This window comes from Suricata suricatta, chromosome 8 (genome assembly GCF_006229205.1).
Source record: "Suricata suricatta isolate VVHF042 chromosome 8, meerkat_22Aug2017_6uvM2_HiC, whole genome shotgun sequence".
NCBI classification, from domain to species: domain Eukaryota; kingdom Metazoa; phylum Chordata; class Mammalia; order Carnivora; family Herpestidae; genus Suricata; species Suricata suricatta.
The window spans coordinates 98,685,686-98,707,652 of record NC_043707.1 but is presented as its reverse complement, the minus strand read 5'-3'; the positions used below and the strand labels follow the sequence as shown (position 1 = coordinate 98,707,652).

General features: G+C 42.4%; 1 protein-coding gene across 1 annotated transcript in view; it reads right to left on the bottom strand.

Annotated features, from left to right (window-relative positions):
• Positions 1-21,967, bottom strand: part of USP24 (ubiquitin specific peptidase 24) — a 137,792-nt gene that overhangs the window by 58,602 nt on the left and 57,223 nt on the right. Inside the window, exons 18-33 of the mRNA XM_029945824.1 lie at positions 21,070-21,177; positions 20,258-20,407; positions 19,517-19,648; positions 18,597-18,708; positions 17,339-17,415; positions 16,225-16,365; positions 15,990-16,043; positions 14,887-15,002; positions 10,735-10,801; positions 10,497-10,607; positions 9,690-9,788; positions 9,430-9,603; positions 4,928-5,013; positions 4,707-4,800; positions 3,542-3,697; positions 326-423 (exon numbers count right to left, since the gene is read on the bottom strand). Coding sequence (XP_029801684.1) covers positions 326-423; positions 3,542-3,697; positions 4,707-4,800; positions 4,928-5,013; positions 9,430-9,603; positions 9,690-9,788; positions 10,497-10,607; positions 10,735-10,801; positions 14,887-15,002; positions 15,990-16,043; positions 16,225-16,365; positions 17,339-17,415; positions 18,597-18,708; positions 19,517-19,648; positions 20,258-20,407; positions 21,070-21,177 — 1,775 coding nt within the window. The remainder of the gene's footprint in view (positions 1-325; positions 424-3,541; positions 3,698-4,706; positions 4,801-4,927; positions 5,014-9,429; positions 9,604-9,689; positions 9,789-10,496; positions 10,608-10,734; positions 10,802-14,886; positions 15,003-15,989; positions 16,044-16,224; positions 16,366-17,338; positions 17,416-18,596; positions 18,709-19,516; positions 19,649-20,257; positions 20,408-21,069; positions 21,178-21,967) is intronic.

Sequence of the window (21,967 nt, the reverse complement as noted above, 5' to 3'; positions counted from 1 at the left end):
CGCCTCGTACAACATGTGTTCCCTGGAATCAAATTCACCTGGTGTAAAACGGATGTGGGAACCAACAGAAACAGATCTGCCTCCTTTCCCTCAGGAAATTCCTCCACTGGAGGGAAGGAGATGTGCATCTTCTGGCAGTTCTCCAAAGAACCGAAAGTCACAGAATGAATTTAGGTGTTCCAAAGACTGGAACATCATTCCTTCTCCTCACACCTCTCCCGATGCCTCACAGAAGACCTTGCAGGAAGAAGCAAGGCCTGGCGGGAGAACCCACCTACATAACTACACTCGTCTGCGACGCACGTAACTTCCCGGTGAGACTAACCTCAACCCTCCTGCTTTGAGGAAGTTCTCGCAGAAGGATTTGGCACAGTTTCTTGCCATGTCATCATCAGCTGTTGGCATGAGTTTGGAGCTTAGAACCTTGAAAACAGATAAGCACAATGAATCATCCTAACGTTTCCAGTGGAAATTACTCCTTCACTAAGGAAAAGAATTAGATAACGGGAGTCTGAGTCTCTCTAAGTGCTGAATGCTGTTTTCCCCCCAGAAGTATAAGGAGGCTGACATGTCGCAATTGAAAAATTCACATTTCCCACGTTCTATTCAGTTAGCAAGAGAAATATGCTTTGGTGAACAAAGTTGGTGTGTTCTTTTCATACCAGCAAATGTGGATGTCTCAGGCTCTCAGGCTTAGACAGACCAGGACACCTCGGTGGCTCAGTTGGCTGAGCATCTGACTTCGACTCAGGTCATGATCTCACAGCTCATTAGTTTGAGTCCCACGTCAGGCTCTGTGCTGAATGCAGAGCCTGGAACCTGCTTTGGACTCTGTGCCTCTCTCTCTCTCTGCCTTTCCCCCACTTGCACTCTGTCTCTCAAAATGAACATTAAAAAAAATTTAAAGAAGATGAGAGCAGACAATATGTGATATGCTAGCTATGTTTTTGAAAAAGTATATAAAGTTTTATAAAATAGTCCATTCATTAAAAATGCTAGATGAGGGGCGCCTGGGTGGCTCAGTCAGTCAAGCATCCAACTCTAGATTTTGGCTCAGGTTATGATCTCACAGTTCGTGGGACTGACCCCGAGTTGGCCTCGGCACTGGCACTCTCCCTCCCTCTCTGCCCCTCCCCCACTCACTCATGGGGGTGTCCATGCCCACACTTTCTCAAAATAAATCTTAAAAAAACCACTAGATGAGCTCTCTAATAATGATTCTGAAACTCTTATTTCTTGAGCACCTACAACAAAAGAGGGTAAGATGAGGCTCTCAGCATGCACTCTCTCTTAATCTCACCCTGCAGATGTATGTCTTTTACTTTAAGGTAAAGTCTGAGACCCAAAAGGCTAAGTGACTTCAAACTCCCTCCTACATCTATGCCCATTTTATGCACTGATACATGTACCTAAAGGAAAGCTTAACTGAAAATTCTGGTATGGCAGATATCATTTCTAATAAATAATCATACCATAGCATGAGACTTAGTAAACAAATGCTTATTTGTTGTAATTAAAAAATTAAAAAAAAAAACCACTGCCTCAGTTTCCCCAAAGTCTTTAAGAAAATTTTTTAAAACACTTACTCATTTTTGAGATCCAGAGTGTGAAGGGGGAGGGACAGAGAGAGAGGGAGACACAGAATCTGAAGGAGGCTCCAGGCTCTGAGCTGTCAGCAAAGAGCTCAATGCAGGGCTCGAATTCACAGACCGTGAGTTCATGACCTGAGCTGAAGTCAATACTCCCCACCAAGGTATTTTTACCCAATACCCCCCAAGGTATTTTTAAAGTAGATACATTTCAAGATCCTTTTCAACTCTAGAAAAATCTGTTTCTATGAATCCATGGGTCATACGTGTGTAGACTTTTAGCATGGAATTTCTTTTTTAACAGACACTGTCTTCCTAACATGCTCTCTGGGTAATAGGCTCTTCAGCCTCAGATTCTGAGCCTTACAATGGAGAATGGGAACCCTCTGCTTTTCTAACCCTTCCTGGGAGCTGCAGCCATGTGCACGTACTTCTCATGCTTGAGGGACAGCAATGCAGGAAGACAGGAAGAAGGAAGACCTCTTCAAAGGAATGGTATTTGGAATATCTGCTCTGAAGCTGCCTACTAGGCAAACACAAGTGGGAGACTGAAATGTAAGGAAATTAATCCTTTAGGAGTCAGGGAAGAAAAAGTGCTTTTGAAAGTATTAGGTTTTCCAAATATTTTGTGCCAAAGCAAAAGACAACCTAACAAAGGATTCCTCTGAAATTGTGCTGGAGGTAGTTTACTCCCACGGTCCTTAGGCTGTAAAATGGTGCAATCTAGGGAGTTGGTGACAAGCCAGACTCATTGTCATGCCATTCCGTTTTTCTAGGTGCTCTCAAATGTGGGTGTTAAGGTTTATACCTACACTTTTTTTCTGAGACAGTCATTCAAAGGCAAACGACAAATCTGGCAAGTGCTACAAAATTTATAAGTTTAAACTGGTCAAAAATTTCCAGGCAATTTTCTGTCTTGGAATATTAAACATTTTAAACGTCCACATTAAATTAAGACATACTTTCTTTTAAAAACATTTGCCAAATATTGTCTCCTTTTGAACCACACATTTTTCACAAGAATGATAACTTTAACGCCCATGTGAAATAACACACTTGGACCACACAGGCAACAAGTGATTGAATGTGAATGAACAGAAAAATGAATGAATAGAATTACACACTCCAAATTAGACTGTCAGATGAAATAAAACTTGGGACAAAGCAAAATCATTCAGGGCCTTATTTTCTCCAGGCCGAAAATGGCAAGAGGGTCTAAGCCCTCACCCTCCAAGAACGGGACTGTTTCTACCTGCTCACTCTCCTAAAGCTTTGCTTTCGAGACTCAGAAGATGCAGCCTCCCGTTGTCTTACTCAAGACTCTGGGGCAAACATCTTGCCTTTTCAGCCGTCACCCTTTAGCTACCACAATGACCTGCAGACATTAAACCGTTATTAGATGTTTATTGAACTAAATGTACTAGTTTAAAGCTACTTTGGGGAAAAGAGGGTGACAAAAATATTCTTTTGTTTAAATTCTTCCAAACCTTGTTTTAAAATCTTGAAATGACAAGCTTACTGTATTTCCTGGCCATCTCCTCACTATTTCACATAGGACAACAAATTACACTCGGTTTCTAAAAAGTTAGGATGCACTTAGTAACAAGAAGACTGAGGATAACAACTGGTGTCAGACAGATTTGCTAAATTTCCAGAGGAAGGTAATGGCATTGTTTAACACATACTTCCTCATACAAATGCTGTTTTTGTGAGTATAACGATACATGCAGGTATAAAGTGAAAAAAGCCGGAGCATCTTCTAGGGCCAAAACCCCCACAACACAATGTTTGCATCTACATTCTGATTTTTACTTTGTTTTGAAAACTAATTTTTTCACAGATCATATAATAAAAATAGAAGCCTATTTACGTATCTCTGATATTGAAATGCACGAATCTGCAAACGAAAACGAATCTGTCCAAATGAAATGAAAAGAAACGAGGCTTCTTACTTCTAAGTTGTAGAGCACTCGGAAGGTGGACATTCCCGGAGCGAACGACCGAAACAGACTTTCCAAGATGGAGCTGGCGCTTGGCTGGTGCTGCTGCTTCGAGGACAGGGATGGGGACTTTGAGGACTGAGAACTCGTTTCAGACAGTAACGTTTTCTAAGTTTTTCAGAAATGAAAACCAAGAAAATACGTGTCAGAAGCACAAATTACAGAGAAACACATCTTAGTGCATATTCTAGTATTCTTTTCCTCCATATTATAATTGCACCAAAAGAATTTTCTAAATCAACCCCAAAGACCCATCGCTTTCTAATGATTAACAAGACATCAAACCCCACCACACAAACGATAAGGGCTCCACAGCGCTCCAACCCCACACGAATGCATCCGAGACTGTCTTCCGGGCAACACTTCCGTGTTTTTAACATCTGCATGACTAAATACTCATAATTAAATTATAAGATTGTAGAAGTGGCAGTTTTGAAAATGTCTTTAGCCAATAATTATGTTGGTTTTCTTCTCCCTGCAAATAATACCTAAGCCTGTAAAAGACTATGCATGAGCTGATCTAAACCTTCAGCCACTGATGACGACAACTCATACCTTCTAACGGCTTTGTTCCACATGAACTTACTGAGAACATAATTAAACACTATTATGCATAAAATACAATTTCAATGCATAATAAAATTCTTGAGGAACAACATTCTAGAAATGAAGATGAACTTTAAAAATAGCATCTGTGGAAAAAAATTAAATGATAATACAACTATGTAAGCAACTCAAAAACATGCAACAATCACTTCAGAGAGGCATCATGACAGAAGAAAAATGTCTTTGCTGATTCAGAACTAGAGTCTGATCTTGGACAAGACACTTCAGCTCTCTGGGCTTCTGTTTCCTAATACAGAACAAGAAGAACGTGGAAGTACGTGATATTCAAAGCTCTTCCGGTTCCAAACCTTGATGCCATTACTGATTCTACATCTTTTAAAAGTCAACATGAAGTTCTGCTTTCCATTTACAGCAAAAGAATTTTTCTAAAGAAGAGCTGTTACGGGAAAGATGGTATCATGCGGCCTTAAAGTGATTTCAGATTGTAGTTTCACTGAATCGTGACATCACGTTTCCATGCCAATTAGGTAAGTGTCCAAGACACGCATACCTTTCTTCCTAAAGAATCGAGCTGGTCCAGGGCCTCCTGAATGGCTGGGTCGGTGGGGATCAACAGCAGAAGCTTTCGTACTCGTAGAGTAATCCTGAAAGTTTTCAAATAGAAGTTTTTCCACATAAGCCAGTTTCAATGACAAAGTCATCTGTTCCTGACAAATGTAAAGTAAACTTCAATAACTTTCTCTTTCTATGCTTCGTAAGTATTTCTATTACCTTGGCTCTTCCAGGTTGGCGAGCTGGTACAGCATGTCAAACACATTGCACACCAGTGCCATCACCACACCGGGGAGGGACTTCTCCTGAGGGGAAAAAGCAAAATATAAATACAAATTGACGGAAAAATGTTCTCTTTTCCTGATCAAACGCGCCAACAATAAAATCCCTAATTCCGAAATAGTGGCTACTGCAGAGCTTGTGGGGAGCAGTGTGCCTCCCTACAGTGCAGAGCGACACCTGGGACAGACTGGCGGGACCCCTACCTTCTAGGGCGCCTCCTACCAGGGCTCTCTCCTACCCACCTGCTGGGGAGGGGCTAAGGCTAAGGGGTGTGGGGCTGGTGCTGGGCAGGCAGGGGAAGAGAGGTCAAATGACGGGCAGGTATGAACGGAATGGAGAGTAGACACCGTTAAAAACTGATTGTAGCTCATCGGGGGCAAATAAGGCAATGAACAATTTAAGAGCAAAATTAAGAGGCGTATAAACATATAAACACACACAACCCTAAAAGAGATGTAGATGTCATTAAAGTTTCATTTTCTGGTTATAAAGATAAGAAACTAGACAGCGCTACAGAGTCATCATACGAAGGAACATTTGATTTGAAAATGTTGAGCTTGAAGACGTCATGTACAGGCATACTGCAGATGCGGCAGGTCCCGTTCCAGGCCACAGCAAGAAGGCAGATGCTGCGGAGTCACGGGAACTTGTGACTCCCAGCACACACACGTTTATCCACCACTGTAGTCTATGAAGTGTACAGTAGCATTAAATCTAAAAAACAATGCATGATGTCTTCATTAAACTTTCCTGCTGAAAAATGCTAACCCTCATTGAGCTTGCAGTAAGTCGTATCTCTCTGCCAGTGGAGGGTCCCGCCTGGATATCGATGGCTGCTGACAGTGAGGGTGGTGGCTGTGCAGGCTGGGGTGTCTGCAACGATTTCTTAAAATAAGACAACAATCAAGTTGGCTGCATTGATGGACTCTTCCTTTCATGACCAATTTCTCTGTAGCATGCAACGCTATCTGACAGCATCTTACCGACAAAACTTTCAAAACTGGAGTCAATCTAGGACACCTGGGTGGCTCAATCGGTCAAGCATCCAGCTCTTGGTTTCAGCTCAGGGCATGATCTCACAGTTCGTGAGTTCAAGCCCCATGTCAGGCTCTGCGCTAACAGTGCTGAGCCTGCTTGGGATTCTGTCTGCCCCCGCCCCCGACCTCAAAAATAAATAAACATTAAAAAAAAACTGGAGTCAATCCTCTCCAACCCTGCCGCTGCTTTATCAACGAAGCCTATGTGATCATCTGAACCCTTGGCCATCCTTTCAACAATCTTCCCAGCATCTTCACCAGGAGTAGACTCCATTTCAAGAAACTGCTCTGCTCATCCATAAGATACAATCTGAATCACATCTGATTCATCTGTTCAGGTTTTACCATCAGATCGCAGCCACTCAGCCCCACCTTCAGGCTCCACTTGTAACTCTAGTTCTCTTGCTCTTTCCACCCCATCTGCAGTTACTTCCTCCACTCAAGTCTTGAACCCCTCAAAGTCATCCACGAGGGTCGGAATCAACTTCTTCCCAACTCCTGCCAATGTTGTTATTCGAACTTCTTCCCAAGAATCACTAATATTCTCAGTGGTATCTTTAATGTGAAGCCTTTCCAGAAGCTTTTCAACTTGCTCTGCCCAGATCCACCAGAGGAAGCACTATGCAGAGCAGCTACAGCCTCAGGACTTTCACATTTGAATGTGGGAACAAGTGACTCCTTGATCCACACACTGCAGAATGGAGGCTGTGCTAGCAGGCATGAAAACAACATTCATCTCGTCGTCCATCTCCGTCAGAGCTCTCTGGTCCCGGGAACACTGTCAGTGAGCAGTACTATTTTAAAAAGAGTCTTCTTTCCTGAGCAGCAGGTCTCAAGAATGGGTTCAGCAAACTATGTTGTAAATAGATGTGCTATCATTCAGGTTTTTTTGTTCAGTTTATAAAGCACAAGCAGAGTAAATTTAGCGTAATTCCGAAGGGCCCCAGGATTCTCAGAGTGGAAAGGAGCACTGGCTTCAACTTGGAGTCACCAGCTGCATGCATGAGTCCCTAACAAGAGAGTCAGCCTGTCCTCTGGAGCTTTGAAGCCAGGCACTGACTCCTCCTCTCTGGCTGTGGAAGTCCTACATGGCAACTTCTTCTGGTACAAGGTCTTTCACCTACACTGGCAATCTGTTGTTGAGTGTGGCCACCTTCATGAATTCTCCACGCCAGATCTCCCGGAGAACCTGCTGCAGGGTCTACATCAGCACTTGCTGCTCTGCCTCGTAATTTCATGGTATGGAGATGGCTTCCTTCTTTAAACCTCAAGAACCCACTTCTACTATCTTTGAACTTCTCCTGCAGCCTCCTCACGTCTCACAGCCTTCACACCTGCAGCCTCCTCATGTCTCACAGCCTTCACAAGGCCTGAGGAGAGTTAGAGCCTTGCTCTGGATCAGGCTTTGGCATGAGAGGATGTCTGGGCTGGTCTGATCTTCCATCCAGACCTTCACACTTTCTACCTATGAGCAATATGGCTGTGTCACCTTCTTATCCTTTGTGAGCCCACTGGAGTAGCACTTTTCATTTCCTTTAAGAATCTTCCTTTGCACTCACAACTTGGCTAAGTGTTTGGTGTAAGAGGCCTAGCTTTCAGCCTGCCTCACTCTCAACACGCCTTGCTCACTAAGCTTAGTCATTTCTAGCTCTTGGTCTAAAGGGAGAGCCATGCGACTCTCCCTCCCACCTGCACACTCAGCGGCCACAGGAGGGTCATTAAGGGGCCAGATTTCAACACTGCTGTTGTCTCAGGGAACAGGAGCCCTGAGGAGAGGGACGGAGACCGGGACATCTGCTGTGGAGCCATCGGAACACAAGCAGCATTTATTAAGTCTGCCGTCTTCTATCGGCACGTGGCACCCATGAAGTAATTATAGTGGTAACACCAGAGATCACTGACCACAGGTCATCATAATGAATATAACAATAACGATAAAGTTTAAAATACTGTGAGAACCATCAAAATGTGACACCAGGACACAAAGTCAGCCGACTTGCTTGGCACAGCTGCCGCACACCTTCAATCTGTAACAAACCCAGAATCTGCAGAGTGCAGACAGTGGAAGTATATTTGTACATGGTTTCTGTTAAGTAAGCGGCATAACGCTACTCTTAAATGGGCTCTCCCTTACAATCCTGCTATTAGAGAAGTATGGCTACTCAAACAACAAACACACACACACACACATTACACTAATACTAGCCCTGAGGAGTTGAGATCAACAGCAAGATTACGCTACGTTACAAAACGCAATACACAAAGATCTTATAATTGAAATTAAAGTGATACATATAAATATGAAAAAACTCTCACATGCTGTTAGAATACCTTTATGTAAGGTCTGGTGTGATCTTCCTTTCTAGATTATAAAAGCAAAGAAGCAAGACCAGTCTCATTGGTTTTTATCTCTGATGCCAAGCTCAGTTTTGACACAGAGAAGGTAGAAAGTAAACGGGCTGATTTTATGAAATCATCAACAAATATTAACTGTGTACCTTTTCTGTTCTAGGCACTGTTTGAGGTGCTGGGGATACAATAGTGAGCAAAGCAGGCAGAAGTCTGCTCTCACAGAGTTTATATTTCACTGCAGGTAGAAAGACAATACGTAAGATAATATGTATAGTCCGTTAAAGAAAAAGTAAGTCGGGATGGGAAAGAAGTGTAGGGATGGAGCTAAAAATTTAATCAGGATTGCCACTGAGAAGGCAACATTTGAGTGAGAGCCCAAGAACGTGAGAAAGGACCACCTGAGTACTGGGAAAGAACGTTCCAGACACAGGGAAGACCAAGTGCACAGACCCAGTGGAGGCTGGTGCAGTTGGAGGGGTGGGAGCGAGGTAGGGTCAAGGAAGGGGACCTCGGGGAGGTTCCACGCCAGTCTGTGAGGCTGGCCCTGTGGGGGCCGGTAGACTCTCATCCCTGCTCTGAGTGAGAGGAAGCCCCTGGAGCCTGTGAGCTGGTGGCACAACATGACGCTATTTAAAAGGACCCCGGGCTGCCAGGCCCTGTACAGAGAAGGCACGGACAGGTCTGAGGGCAGAGCCGTGAGAGCCGGTGGGCACTGCTGGAACACTCGGGGGGAGGCGTGGCGGCGGCCTGGGCCAGTGTGGAGGCTGTGGAGGCACACAAGAGTGGCTAGATTTTAGGTGCACTTGAAAGGCGGAGTCAAGAATTCGCGACAACACTCTCTTGGCTTTCCCCCTCCTCTCTGGTCTCCTGCTGTGTCGCTTGCTGGGTCCTCTCCACCCTCGATCTCTATTCAAAGAAGGTCCCTGGCTCATTCCCTCAGGACTCTCGCCAGTCGGGGCGTGTCCGAGAGAAGCGGGCCCGGTCATCCCTGTGTCTGTGGGCTGAGGCTTCCTGAATGCTGACGGGTCACCCGACCCTGGTACCCTGTACCTGCTCCATAGCGTACGACGAGCTGAAGGCCCCACTGCCGCTGCTGCTGGAGCTGGTTGAGGAGTCGGCGGAGCTCCCGGATGGGGTCCCACTGCCCGAAGTCTTCACCGTGAGCATCTGTTCATCAGAAAAGCCCAGCTGGTGGAGGAGCTTTTGATCTTTATTCACTGTCAGCTGTGAAAAGTGGTTTCTTCATTATTGGGAAGAAGAGGGAGGTACTGGTATCAGGCCGAAGGGCCAGAGTGTTGGTTTAAACCTACCAGACTATCGTTGGTAAATATCTGGATGTTGTCCACAGGTGAGCACAGCTGCTTGGCTATCTTCCACCGCACACTCCCGATGGTCTCATTGCTGTGAGCCTGTGCCACAAGATGGAACACTGTTGTGAGGCATCTGTTTCCTTGTCCGTTTCAACAACTGCTAGAGAGCGTGGATTGTGGACCAGGCACCGTTCCAGATGCTGGGGACACAGCAGAGAACCCACACACAAGACTCGCCGCCCTGTAAGGCTTCCCTCCTGCAGTAATTCAACTGTAACCCCCATCCCTCGCCATCTCCTGTGGATCCAATCTCGAGTCCTGCTGCTGCTGCCGTCTCCACCCTATCCCATTCTCCCTGCACTCCCCTCACACCAGCCACCTTGCCTGTCACTCAGGGAGCCACGCAAGTCCCACGCAGGGCCTCGGTACCTGCTGGTCCCTTTGCTTGGAATGCTCTTCCCCAGAAACTGTTGTCACCTCTTTCCATCTTTGTTCAAATGTCACTACCTCGGAGAGAACGTCCCTGCCCATCTTTTTATGACATGTCACACCATTTGTGGTGTTTTCTACTAAATTATCCGGCTTTCTTATTCTTTAGAAGACTCATCACCACCTGATGGTGTATTATACACTTATTCATGTGCCTGTTTATATCCATCAGTTCCCCTTCGCCACAGGCCTTCAGTCTAAGTTTGTGTACCAAACAGCTTGCAGAACAGTTGCTCACGGAGCTATCCCACTCCGCAGTGCTCTCGTCAAAGTAACAAGACGACACGAGAGTGGCCACGGGGCTTGACGTAAACCTACCTCTACAGTGAAGGTGTCTTTGGTAGACTCATACGTAACGTTGAGAGTTAAAAGATGTCCATGAAATGAGGCACCATGAGGTAGAATAGTTCGTGGGACAGAGTAAAAATCCTCGGAAAAGACAGAAGACAGACAAGTCAGATGCACTGTGTCACTGTTAAACGTCTCAAAAATACACACCTAACATGAGCCTCAAGACAGGATGATAAAGTTGCTTTACAAAAGAAGAGAGGTTTACCTCTATAGTAATCACGTAGCGTTCTGCCAAAAGCAGCAATCTCTCAATTATTACAAGTTTAGTGGATCTGTGGATGAAAAACATTTCTTGAGCATATGTAAAATGAACTGCAGACTTGAATGTATTTGAAATAAAGCGCGTGATTCCAGTTGGCTTCACCAAAACGACACAGTTGGCACCGGCTGGCCGAAGCCTGAAATTTGCAAAGACTGAACTTCCCCTTCACCCAAGGGGGAGGCTGCTCGATCAGCTCACAGCCGTGGTGCACTGGTGGAGTAAGGGAGGACAAGTCTGCCCCTCCATGTTTCCTTTCCTGTCCCTTCCTTTCCTCTATTTATTAACATAAATAGAGGACCGGGGCTTCCAGACCTGTGTGTCTATCAATCCACCAAGAATGAACAATCAGTGAGTTCGAGTCTCATAATCTTATAACTAAAATATGCCACATAATTCTGTAAACACATGGAATGTGACAAAGTTGTGAACTGCCTGAAAACCGGTAAGTGTACCACAACTAAGACTTGCTGTTTTCCACAGTCAAAGAATGAGAAGGAAGGAAGGACAAACAGCTGTTTATCTGGTTTAAATGAACATTCCGTATAGTTAAAACACATAAGTGAGGGGGGCCTGAGTGGCTCAGTCAGTAAAGCGTCGGACTTTCGCTCAGATCATGATCTCACAGTTTGTGAGTTCAAGCCCCACGTCAGGCTCTGTGCTGACAGCTCAGAGCCTGGAGCCTGCTTCAGATTCTGTGTCTCCCTCTCTCTTTGCCCCTCTTCTGCTCACACTTTGTCTCTCTCTCTCTCTCTCTCAAAAATTAATAAGCATTTTTAAAAAAGAAAAAGCCCAAGTCTAAGAATTATTATCTTACGAGTTTTTAAAGTACTTGAGAAATCAACACTCACCAGGAGACAACCATCTCCAGAACAGGCAACATATAGCAAGGCTAAGTGTGGAGTTCTAGCACCCTCTGAATATGAGACCTGAGGTCCCTTTTGGTCAGACTTCGGGAATATTACTTACGAAGTAACAGGACTCTAACATTCAGCAGCTTATATATTCACAGTTCCATATTTGATTTTAAAGACAACATTCCATGTGTTAACATCAAGAGACGAAAATCCAAATGTCCTTAATTTAAACATGTGCTCTTCCAGAAAAATAAATCTAGGCATTTCAATAGGTATCTTTCTAAATCTGAAAAGAGGTACTAACACTTCCTAACAATTGGTCCGGTTTGCTGATTAGCAGTACTGGAAATTCTACTTTAAATAGAGTTTGTTAAACACATTTTAACATAAAATGTTTAACATTTTAATGCTGTTAAATGCATTATAACAGAGTTCTAAATTCTTTCAGGCTAATGGGCAAGAACTAGAAATTTGATATTCAGATAGGAAATTTTTAGAAAACATTTAAGTGCTATAATAAGTGAATTATTGAGTGACCTATCTTCATTACGCCTCAGTAATGAATGAAATCACAGACAGCACTGCAGACCACCGTAGAGATGAGAGAACCACTCCCCCGGGACTCCTCCCCACCGAGGCCAAAGGCAGAAGTATGGTCACTGAGAAGTTCCTTCAAAACCAGTGAAATAAGAAACTACAATGTCCTGGTTCAAATGCAACTTTCAAATCAGATACTCCTACAAACAGGGTTTAGAGTATATAACAAGAAGAGTTAAAAACTATCCTGTGCTCTGGGCCCTGTAGTCAAATATGAAAGGAAATGAGTCAGAATAAAAAGCATTTAGTAAAAAGAGAGAAAAATAACACACTTGCTTTGTCAGATAAATGAATCGTTAAGGACCTAGGTCATAGAGATGGACTGTTATCTTATAAGCAGGTAACTAAGGACTCTTAACATTCATTCTTTTTTTTTTTTTTTTTTGAGAGAGAGAGCAAGCAGGGGAATGGCAGAGAGAGGACAGAGAATCCCAAGCAGTGGCAATGCAGAGTCTGATGTGGGGCTCAAACCCATGAACCATGAGATCTTGACCTGAGCCAAAACCAAGAGTGGGACACTTAACCAACTGAGCCACCCAGGTGCTTAACAGCATTAATGACAGTTTATTTAATATGTATTCTTAATGAAAGTCTATTTAAGATACACTCCCAACAACGTGGAAACACAAAGGTCATGTTAGTGATCTATAATCACTTTCTGCCATTTTAACTTTTTTGGGGAAGATTTTATTTTTAAGTAATCTCTGTACCCAAAGTGGGGCTTGAACTCACAATCCTGAGATCAAGAGTTGCTTGCTCTATTGAATGAATTTTTTAAATGCCAGGTGCCCTGCTTTCTGGCATTTAAAAAAAAAGGTCCAAGAGGGCTGAATTTTACTAGAGCCTCTTTCATATTAGTATCACTACATAGTGCTCAACTCATTTAAAAAGAAGATGGAAGTCACCCTCCTATACCGTAGGTGGCAATGTAAACTGGTACAGCCACTCTGGAAAACAGTGCAGAGGGTTCCTCAAAAAATTAACCATAGAACTCCGCTATGACCCAGCAATAGCACTGCTAGGAATTACCCAAGGGATACAGAAGTGCTGATGCATAGGGGCACATGTACCCCAATGTTCATAGCAGTGCTGTCAACAATAGCCACATCATGGAGAGAGCCTAAATGTCCATCACCTGATGAATGGATCAAGAAGATGTGGTTTATATACACAATGGAGTACTACATGGCAATGAGAAAGAATGAAATCTGGCCATTTGTAGGAAAGTGGATGGACCTCGAGGGTGTCATGCTAAGTGAAATAAGTCAGGCAGAGAAGGATTGATACCACAGTTTTTCACTCAGATGTGGAACTTGAGAAACTTAACAGAAGACCATGGGGGAGAAGGGGGAAAAAAATAGTTGGAGGGAGGGAGGCAAACCATAAGAGACTATTAAATACTGAGAACAAATTGAGGGTTGATGGCGGTGGGGGAGGGGAAAATGGGTGACGGGCATGGAGGAGGCCACTTGCTGGGATGAGCACTGCGTGTTGTTACATGGAAACCAACTTGACATAAACTATAAAAGAAAAAAACCCCGAAAAACAAATAAACATTAAAAAATTAAAAAAAATATGAAGAATGTGAGCAAGGATATTGCTTTGATTCCTACTCTAAAGGAAGGTTTAAAAAGAAAAAGCACTGTAAATAAAAGTAAACACCACAAATACATACATAAAGTCATCTGAGCAGGGAGAGACAACATGCGCACCCACCCTGGGAGGGCACAGAGGCGGCCGCGTTCTGAACACCTCCAAGGTTTCTTGGGCATCACTGACCGGGGGCTGCTTACTCAGAATAAAAGCCTCAGGAAACCTCCCAGGAGCATTTAAGTTATGCTTCATTGTAATGTTTCTGAACGCTCACCTCCGTCCTTCACTACATCTAACAACTAGAGCAAATACCGAGCTCGAGTTTCACTAATAATATTTGAAAACACTGATAAGAGACTTCAGTTCAAAGTTTGAACACAAATATTTGGGGATAACGTTCTTGTTAAAAGTTGTTTTGAAAACTGATTTTAAGGAAATAGTATTTTAACTATGATGTTATTATAGTGCCCACAATTTTAATTCATGATCTTCTATCTTGTTTTGCTTATGCTGTTCTTGTCCTGGATTTGGGCACAAGGAGACAAGTTATGTCTGAGTAAGTATATACTGCAAACTTGAAAAATTACTCTTTATACAATGAGTATAGCTTACTTCTATTTACACACAAAGCAGAAGAATTCAAATTTTATATATATATTTTACTGTCATGTTGGTTTCAATATAACACCCAGTGCCCTTCCCCACAAGTGCCTTCCTCTACGACCATCACCCCCCTTTCCCGAGAAGAATTCAAATTTTTTAAAAAGTAACAAAACAACGAAAGTTGACCACTAGGCACAGGGCAGGGGCAGAACACCACTCGGTGCTGGGAACAGTGACCTATAGATCTTCAGAAAAAAAAAAAAAGAGATATGGGATGCAGGATGGGGACACACAAGTTCTCAGGATATGACTATTGGCAAAGATTATGATATAAAATGAGGAAATCAACAACTGAGACACCCCCCCAAAAAAGCCAGCTATTTTTCCAAACGGAGACACGTGTGCTGCTGCACTGTGTGAGTGCGTGCTGTAATTTCTGCAAACTTACCTATACGGAGACTGAACGGATGTGGCTACAGTTGGCATAGCAGTTGCCGTAAGCATTTTTGTTGCTCTGGTCACTGCGTGTGTCAGAGTGGGGCCTCCAAGTGCTGAGCTGGCCGCCTGTGAAACATGAAAGCGGCACTCTGTGTCAGGGCTTCTCGGCCCTCGGCCCTACTGCTCTCTCGGGCTGGACGGACGCCTGTAGAGGCTGTCCTGGGCTCTGCAGGGCGATTAGCACCATTTCTGATCTCTAGTCACTACCCACCTACGACTACTCCCGACATTGCCAAATGCTCTCTGGGAGGCGGCGACATACCCCTGGCTGAGAACTACTGTTCCACGTATATTAATATTTAAATGGTACCTCATTTAATGAAGGCACTTGAATACTTTAAATGTTTTTTTATGATGACAGATTTGGGTGAAGTCATGACTATGGAAATCCTGTACAGATTCAAGCATGCATTTGTCATCAGAAGGTATAACTTCCTGACATTTGGGGGCAACAGCATTCTGTTTCTGGAATACTCTTCATCAGGTGTAAAACTTAAACACAACTTGAGAACAGAAATGACTATCTAATGGCTTAACCATCATGCTGGAGGTCAGGCACCAGAAATATATGTGAGATGGCATCTAACACACAAAGACAGCCAATACCACCTACTACAGAGGTCCTGCTATGGCCTTTAATAGCATTTAAGATATAATCTCAGCTGAAACATGGGCAAGAGTGGGAAAAACAAGTTCTTGCATAAAATTCCTGGGCAGGAAAAGAAAAAGGGGTGAAGAATCTGCTAGAAATGTGGAATGTAGAGTAGGCCTGTTTTCTGAAGACAGTGCCTGTACCCCAAAAGGGGGGTGGGCGGAGTGGGGAGAAGAGGTGGTGGGAAGAGAAGCAAAGCTTCCCTCTAAAGGACATCTCAGTACTGGGGAAATCCAGGCAGATGTATGTTCCCTGTGTGACAACACAGCACTGTTGACACATTCTTCGATAGAACCCAGCCACAAACATCAACATGACACACGATCTCAAATATAAAACTATAATAGGAAAACACCAAAGCATTTATTTCAAAAACAGGTTAAGTAAAATTTGCCACTCACTTCTAATCTCGTGTAGCAATCAGCAATAAATTTCTTATGTAACGATACAGAATCCTAAAAGTAAGAAGTATATGGAAATTAAAATTAGTCCAGCATTTAATTGTAATCACTATTAAGAACAAATCATCAAAATAAAAAAGCCAATTTTCAGGCATGCCAAAGGCCAGAACTTATCAATAAAAAATATGTAATTTTCTGTTTTATGCATGAGTACCTTCTTTCCTCTGATACCCACCTTCTTCAATCTAGGATTTAGATTAATGTAACTATAGTTTATAATTAACTGAATAGCTTCATTAGCAATTTCTTCATCAGGTGATTCCATGGCTATTTTCCAAATGAAATCCATTCCTATCAACTCCAGCTTTTCTACATACTATGAAAAGAAAAAAAATTATATAGCACACCAAGGTCAGAATATTACAGACAATTATTTTCTGTTATAGCATTAAATCTACACCTTTCAGTTTGATGTGAATTAAGGCTACGAAAACCAAGCTACATATGAGAGCACTATTGTATGGACTTGAAACTTTAAAACAAAAACAACTAACCACAGAAACACTGGGCTATGTCCATGGCAACCAGGAGAGACATGAAGAGTTTTCTCCAGATATTCCTAAACCCAAGCTGGAAATCTACGCAGGCACGCTACAGAAGTGGGAACAGCACAGGAGTGAGTTGCACCATCTATAGTAGTTTTCCTTCAAAAGGAAACAGAGCCAGGCTAGAAGTGGTTAAAAATCCTTGAGGCTCAACTGGCTCTTCCCAAAGCTCAGTTCAAACGGCAGGATCCAGGGCTTACACTTACAAGATCTTGTAAAAATCTGACCATCCACGAAACCAGGTCTCGAATTGAAAGAGTTACGTCTTTAAAGAGACAATGATTTGTTGCCTTTCTTTTTTAAGGTTTGCATGTAAATATAAACGACAGGTTCTCACATTCTCCTGCTTCATCGTCTGGTCCTAAAATTTTCTCCTCAAATCCCTGCCGCTGTGATGAACTGAAGATTCATCTTCAGGATGAAAGATGTCAGTTTTTAGGAACACATCCGTTACTGGGTCTGAGGAGCTGGAAGCTTCGGGGAAACCAGGCCCTGGCCTGCATCGCCTAGCCGCGGGGGGCTGCCAGCTGTCCCGGTCTCCCGGGCAGTCAGTGAGGGGTCGCTGGGCCAGAAAGGGCACCTTCCTCACGCCCTAAGGGAAGCTCTGTCATCAGAGTGGAAGACACAGTTGGGGAGATGCCCGCTCTTTAAAAACGGTCATGTTCTGTCTCAACTACAACACATTTTTTGACATGTTTTCCTAGACTGTCTGAAATAACCGAGATTTCCAAAGAAGGTACTTACCAACTGAGCACCTTGTCGTTTCAATCGATGATCACAAAGATTCACATTTTCAAAAAAAGTCTTAAATAAGTTAAACCCTGAAATGACAGAAGGTCAGATCAATTCATGCACTCCAAGTAACACACATAACCAATGAAAAGACTCCAAGTATATTGAGAGCCCAAATGGTAAAATTCTTGGGACAAAACAGACGTAAATCTTCAAGACCTCGGATTAGGCAATGGTTTGTTAGATGTGGGACCAAAAGCACAAGCAGCCAAAGAAAAAAATAGGTAAACTGGACCTCATCCAACCTAGGAGCTCTTGTGCTTCCAAGGACTCTAAGAGAGGGAAAAGGCCACCTAGCGAAGGGGACAAAACACGTGCAAAGGGTCTGTCCGATGAAGAGCTACTGTGCAGAATATGTAAGGAATTCTCACAACTCAACAATAAAAAGACCAATAACCCAATTCATGATGGGCAAAGGGTCCAAGAGTCATTTCTCCAAGGAGTATATACAGTCAATAAACACATGAACAGATGCTCAATATCATTAGTCATCAGGGAAATGCAGACTAAAGCCACGAGATAACATTTCACACACACCAGGACGGCTAGAATAAAGATGACAGATAGTAACAAGGATTGGTGAAGATGTGAAGGAACTGAACCCCTCAGAGGTTGCTGGCAGGATTATAAAATAGTGCAGTCACTTTGCAACACAGTTTGACAGTTCCTCAAAACGTTCATCATATGATTCACTTTCACTCCTAGGTATATACCCAAGAGAAATGAGAACTCATGTCCATACAAAAACTTGCACATGAATGCTTACGGTGGTATTATTGGTAATAGCCAAAAAGTGATAACAATTCAGTATCCATCAGTGATGAACGGATAAATAAAATGTAGTATATCCATACAATGAAATACTCTTCAGCCACAAAATAGAATGAAGTACTGATATGTGCTACCATTTGACAATTTGAACGATAAGGCCACAGATTTTAAAATTAATTCTAAGATACTATTCATATAAAAAGGAATTAATCTGTGTGTGTGTGTGTATATATATGTATACATACACATAGTAGTCTGTATATATATATATATATATATAGTCTATAGTATATATAGATATGTCTTTATATGCATAAAAGAAAATTCCAGAAGGATCTTCCAGACTGTTAAGTTGCTTCTGAGAAGGAGGCTTAGAGAGAAAGGAAAAGAACAAAATTTCTTAAAGAACTGAGAAAAAGAACTAAAGTTTTCCCCCTACCATTCATTGTGATTTCATAGGACTCCAATTTAAGAATTTTCTCTTTGAAAAGCTGCTGCTGAACGTCACTCTCAAGATCATGTTGGCCTTTTGTAAACCATTCAAAACACATCTGTGGATAAAGACAAATATTACCCTCTAACTAAAATTTATTTCAGACAAATACATATTCCAAAGTGGGAGGCAGAAGACAAGTTATGTTTAATGCTTCAAAAACTTGTATTACCAGGGTGACAGAAACGCCTGGAAGGGTGGAGCCAAATACAGCAGTTCCTAGCAGTCTTTCCCTCAGATAATGAAAACATATACTCCTCCTGTTCACTGGCGTTTGCACCTGTTTATTGGCGAGTCCTGCTGTGTGCCCAGCTGCTGCGCTGGGCACAGGCATTTACTCAGTCCCTTCAACAGTCCTAGGAGGAAGTCACTGCTCTAAGAGGGGATGAGCGAACAAGTCGTTGTCAGAATACACCAAGCTAGGTGTTCTGCTCCTGGTTCAATCTATTTTCAGCTGTTGAATAATAGTCAGAAAGAATCTGTCTGGGCATTCATTCTTTATTCTTTGTGTTTCTGACATACAACATCACTGCAGGAACTCAAAGTTTTTGGTTGGGAACTTGAAATTAGTTCCGTGGGAGGGAGAAAAATTGTAAGACATACCGAGACGTCTTGGCTGTGCTCATTCGCCTGAATTTGGTTTTGTCCAGAATGGTATAAAAATTACTGAAGATCTCACACATGTATGTTATAGATGTATGTTATATGACGTATTTTTTTAGCACTTACAGGTCCTGGCCTATTAGTATAAATATATGCTGAGCAGACTGAGAGGCATTTAGCACTGAAGATGCGAGACCCACAAAAAAGGTAAAACATCGAAGCCCCACTTCTGCCTTCTTTTATCCACGCTCCCATCTCCTTACCTCTCTATCCAATTCACAAACATCCTGGCTGGTGACAAGACACTCCCAGATCTCCTTGGCACGATTCCAACCCAGATACAGAGTAGCTTCTTGCAAGAAAAATGCTAGAAATTTTAGATGGGCCTCCAAATACTGCAAAAAGAAGTAATGCTTAGTTAACTCCAGGCATTCCTACCCAAAAGCAAAATTTTAAAAAACTTTTTAAAATTAAAAAACGAACTCTACCTAAGGCTTTCTTATATAATTTAGGGTGAAATAAACCTGAGACGTCTGTTGGTAAGTTAACAGCACAACACAGTGGAAGCAATTTCAAGTCTATTACAAATTCTAGTGGAGTCAGGATGGCAGGGAAATATCATGTCAGTATTTCACGTGGAAATACCACAAATGCGGGTAAGATTTTGTCTACGTTTTAAACACAGTATTGCTAATCAATTGATTTAAAAAACAAAACGATTCTCCACAGCACAGACCATTCTCATTTTCTAGGAAAGACGGCTATCTTTATCACTTCTCCACAGGCAGTTCTAAGGTGACTCGCTGAACGATTCACCCACAAATAACACTTTTCTAAACTTTTCGTTTAAAATGATTACAGTCAAAACAGAGCTGTTCCATCACTACGAAGAAACCTCATGCCACCTCTGAGAGGGACCCCTGACCAGTGTCACTTTCCTAGGTCAAGCGCACAAGGCCAACCGGACGCCGCCAAGCACGACACGAAAGCACAGCGTCGGGTACCTCCCGGTAAGTGTATCTGCCGTCCACCAGGGTCGAGCCAGTCAAGCCTCCGGGTCCAGCCACAGCAGCTGCAAGTCGATGACAAGCTATCAAACTTCCTGTTACCAATTTCACGATCTCAAAATTTTTCTTCAAGTCTTGAATAATGCTCTTGGCAAAAACAACAGAAAGAAAAACAGCATGAGCGTCGGCAGTTGTTCTGGGAGTTGGACAGAAGCTTCCGCTTTAGCACGCAGCCCTCGTGGGGGGCTCTGCAAACCTAAGGAGTCCACCACTGCCATTCCCGACACGAAAGCAAATACAATCACCCAGTATGTGCATTTACTGGGCGCCAATACACTTCTCTGCCAATTTTTTGCTTCTAAGAAACTCTCTCTCTCTCTTCTTTTTTAAAGACAAATTTCAAAAAGGGATCTTTTCACTTCCTGTGTACTTTTCCAGATCTTTCCTCCCAAGACTCGTACACAGAGGAAGCTCCAGGTCCTTTAAACAACCTAATCTTCCTGAGATCAGGGTCTTTACATCTTTTCAAATACATTTCTAAAACACCATTCAAACTTTTAAAAACTGGCATAATCATTTCAGTAAGTTAAGGAAATAAAAAGGAAATGAACGAAGGGTAGAGCAAAAGAAAAGCTCCTGTAGAAAGGAGAGCAGAATGATGTTTATGCTCATTATTAAAGAATATAAATGAACTGTTTTAATAATCAAAAAAATGTAAAACAGTGAGCAATCTTATTTAGGTTCTGTTATTAGAAAGGCTGTGTAAGTAAGTGGAATTGCATACTGATCAAATACTGCTACTGTCTTACCTTGTCTTGCTTTTGATAGGTCTGTTTTATAAAGGAGCGAGTGATCTCGTGGAGCTGACGCAAAGCGGGCACCACCCACACAAACTGGGGGTTATTAAGCTGAGATGACTAGAGTTAAAAAGAAGTTGCATTAGTTACACCTGGAAATGAACAGCGGGCAAAATTTATTAGCTATAAAAACTTCCCCAGTCAATTTGGTTTTATGGCTACACAGTCTATTATTTTTTTCTTCACACTGCTCATTTACAGCTCATCTCCATGCATTCATAATTCAGTCTTCAACGTCTTACTCCGCATGCAATTTCCTAAGGCCAAGAACTGCAAACAGGAGTGGATGTGAAGTGACAGTAAATGTACAGGGTACATCAGCAAAAAACAGACAACAAGGAATTAGCAACTTCAGAGGATAGATTAAGTAGCACAGGCTGCCAGGACATGTTGACATAATGAAAATAAACTGATGGGCAAAGTCTAACTTGGATAATTCTGAACTGGCTGGTGAGTAAAATGGTATAAAAATATGATTTTCTACAATTATATGACTAAGATACCAATCATATGATCAAGATACTGAGAATGGTTTAAATAGGAAAGAAAATACTCATGATCTGCTTGTATCTCCTAGTTAAAACAGTTTTACAAGAGAGAATTCAATTTTTATTCATTATGAGAGCCACTTTACATTTATACTTTATATTTGTCAAAACCCCTTTCTAATGTTATTTCTGAAACTGGTACAGGCCTATCTAGATCTTCATAGTACATATCTGAAAAGTCTGATGTTCGTGAAATAATCTTTAAAAAAGAGAACTGCTCTTTAATAGATAAAATTTTTCAAATGAAGAGATTCATAATACTTGGAAGACCGTCAGTTTAACACTATTAATCAAATAATCGA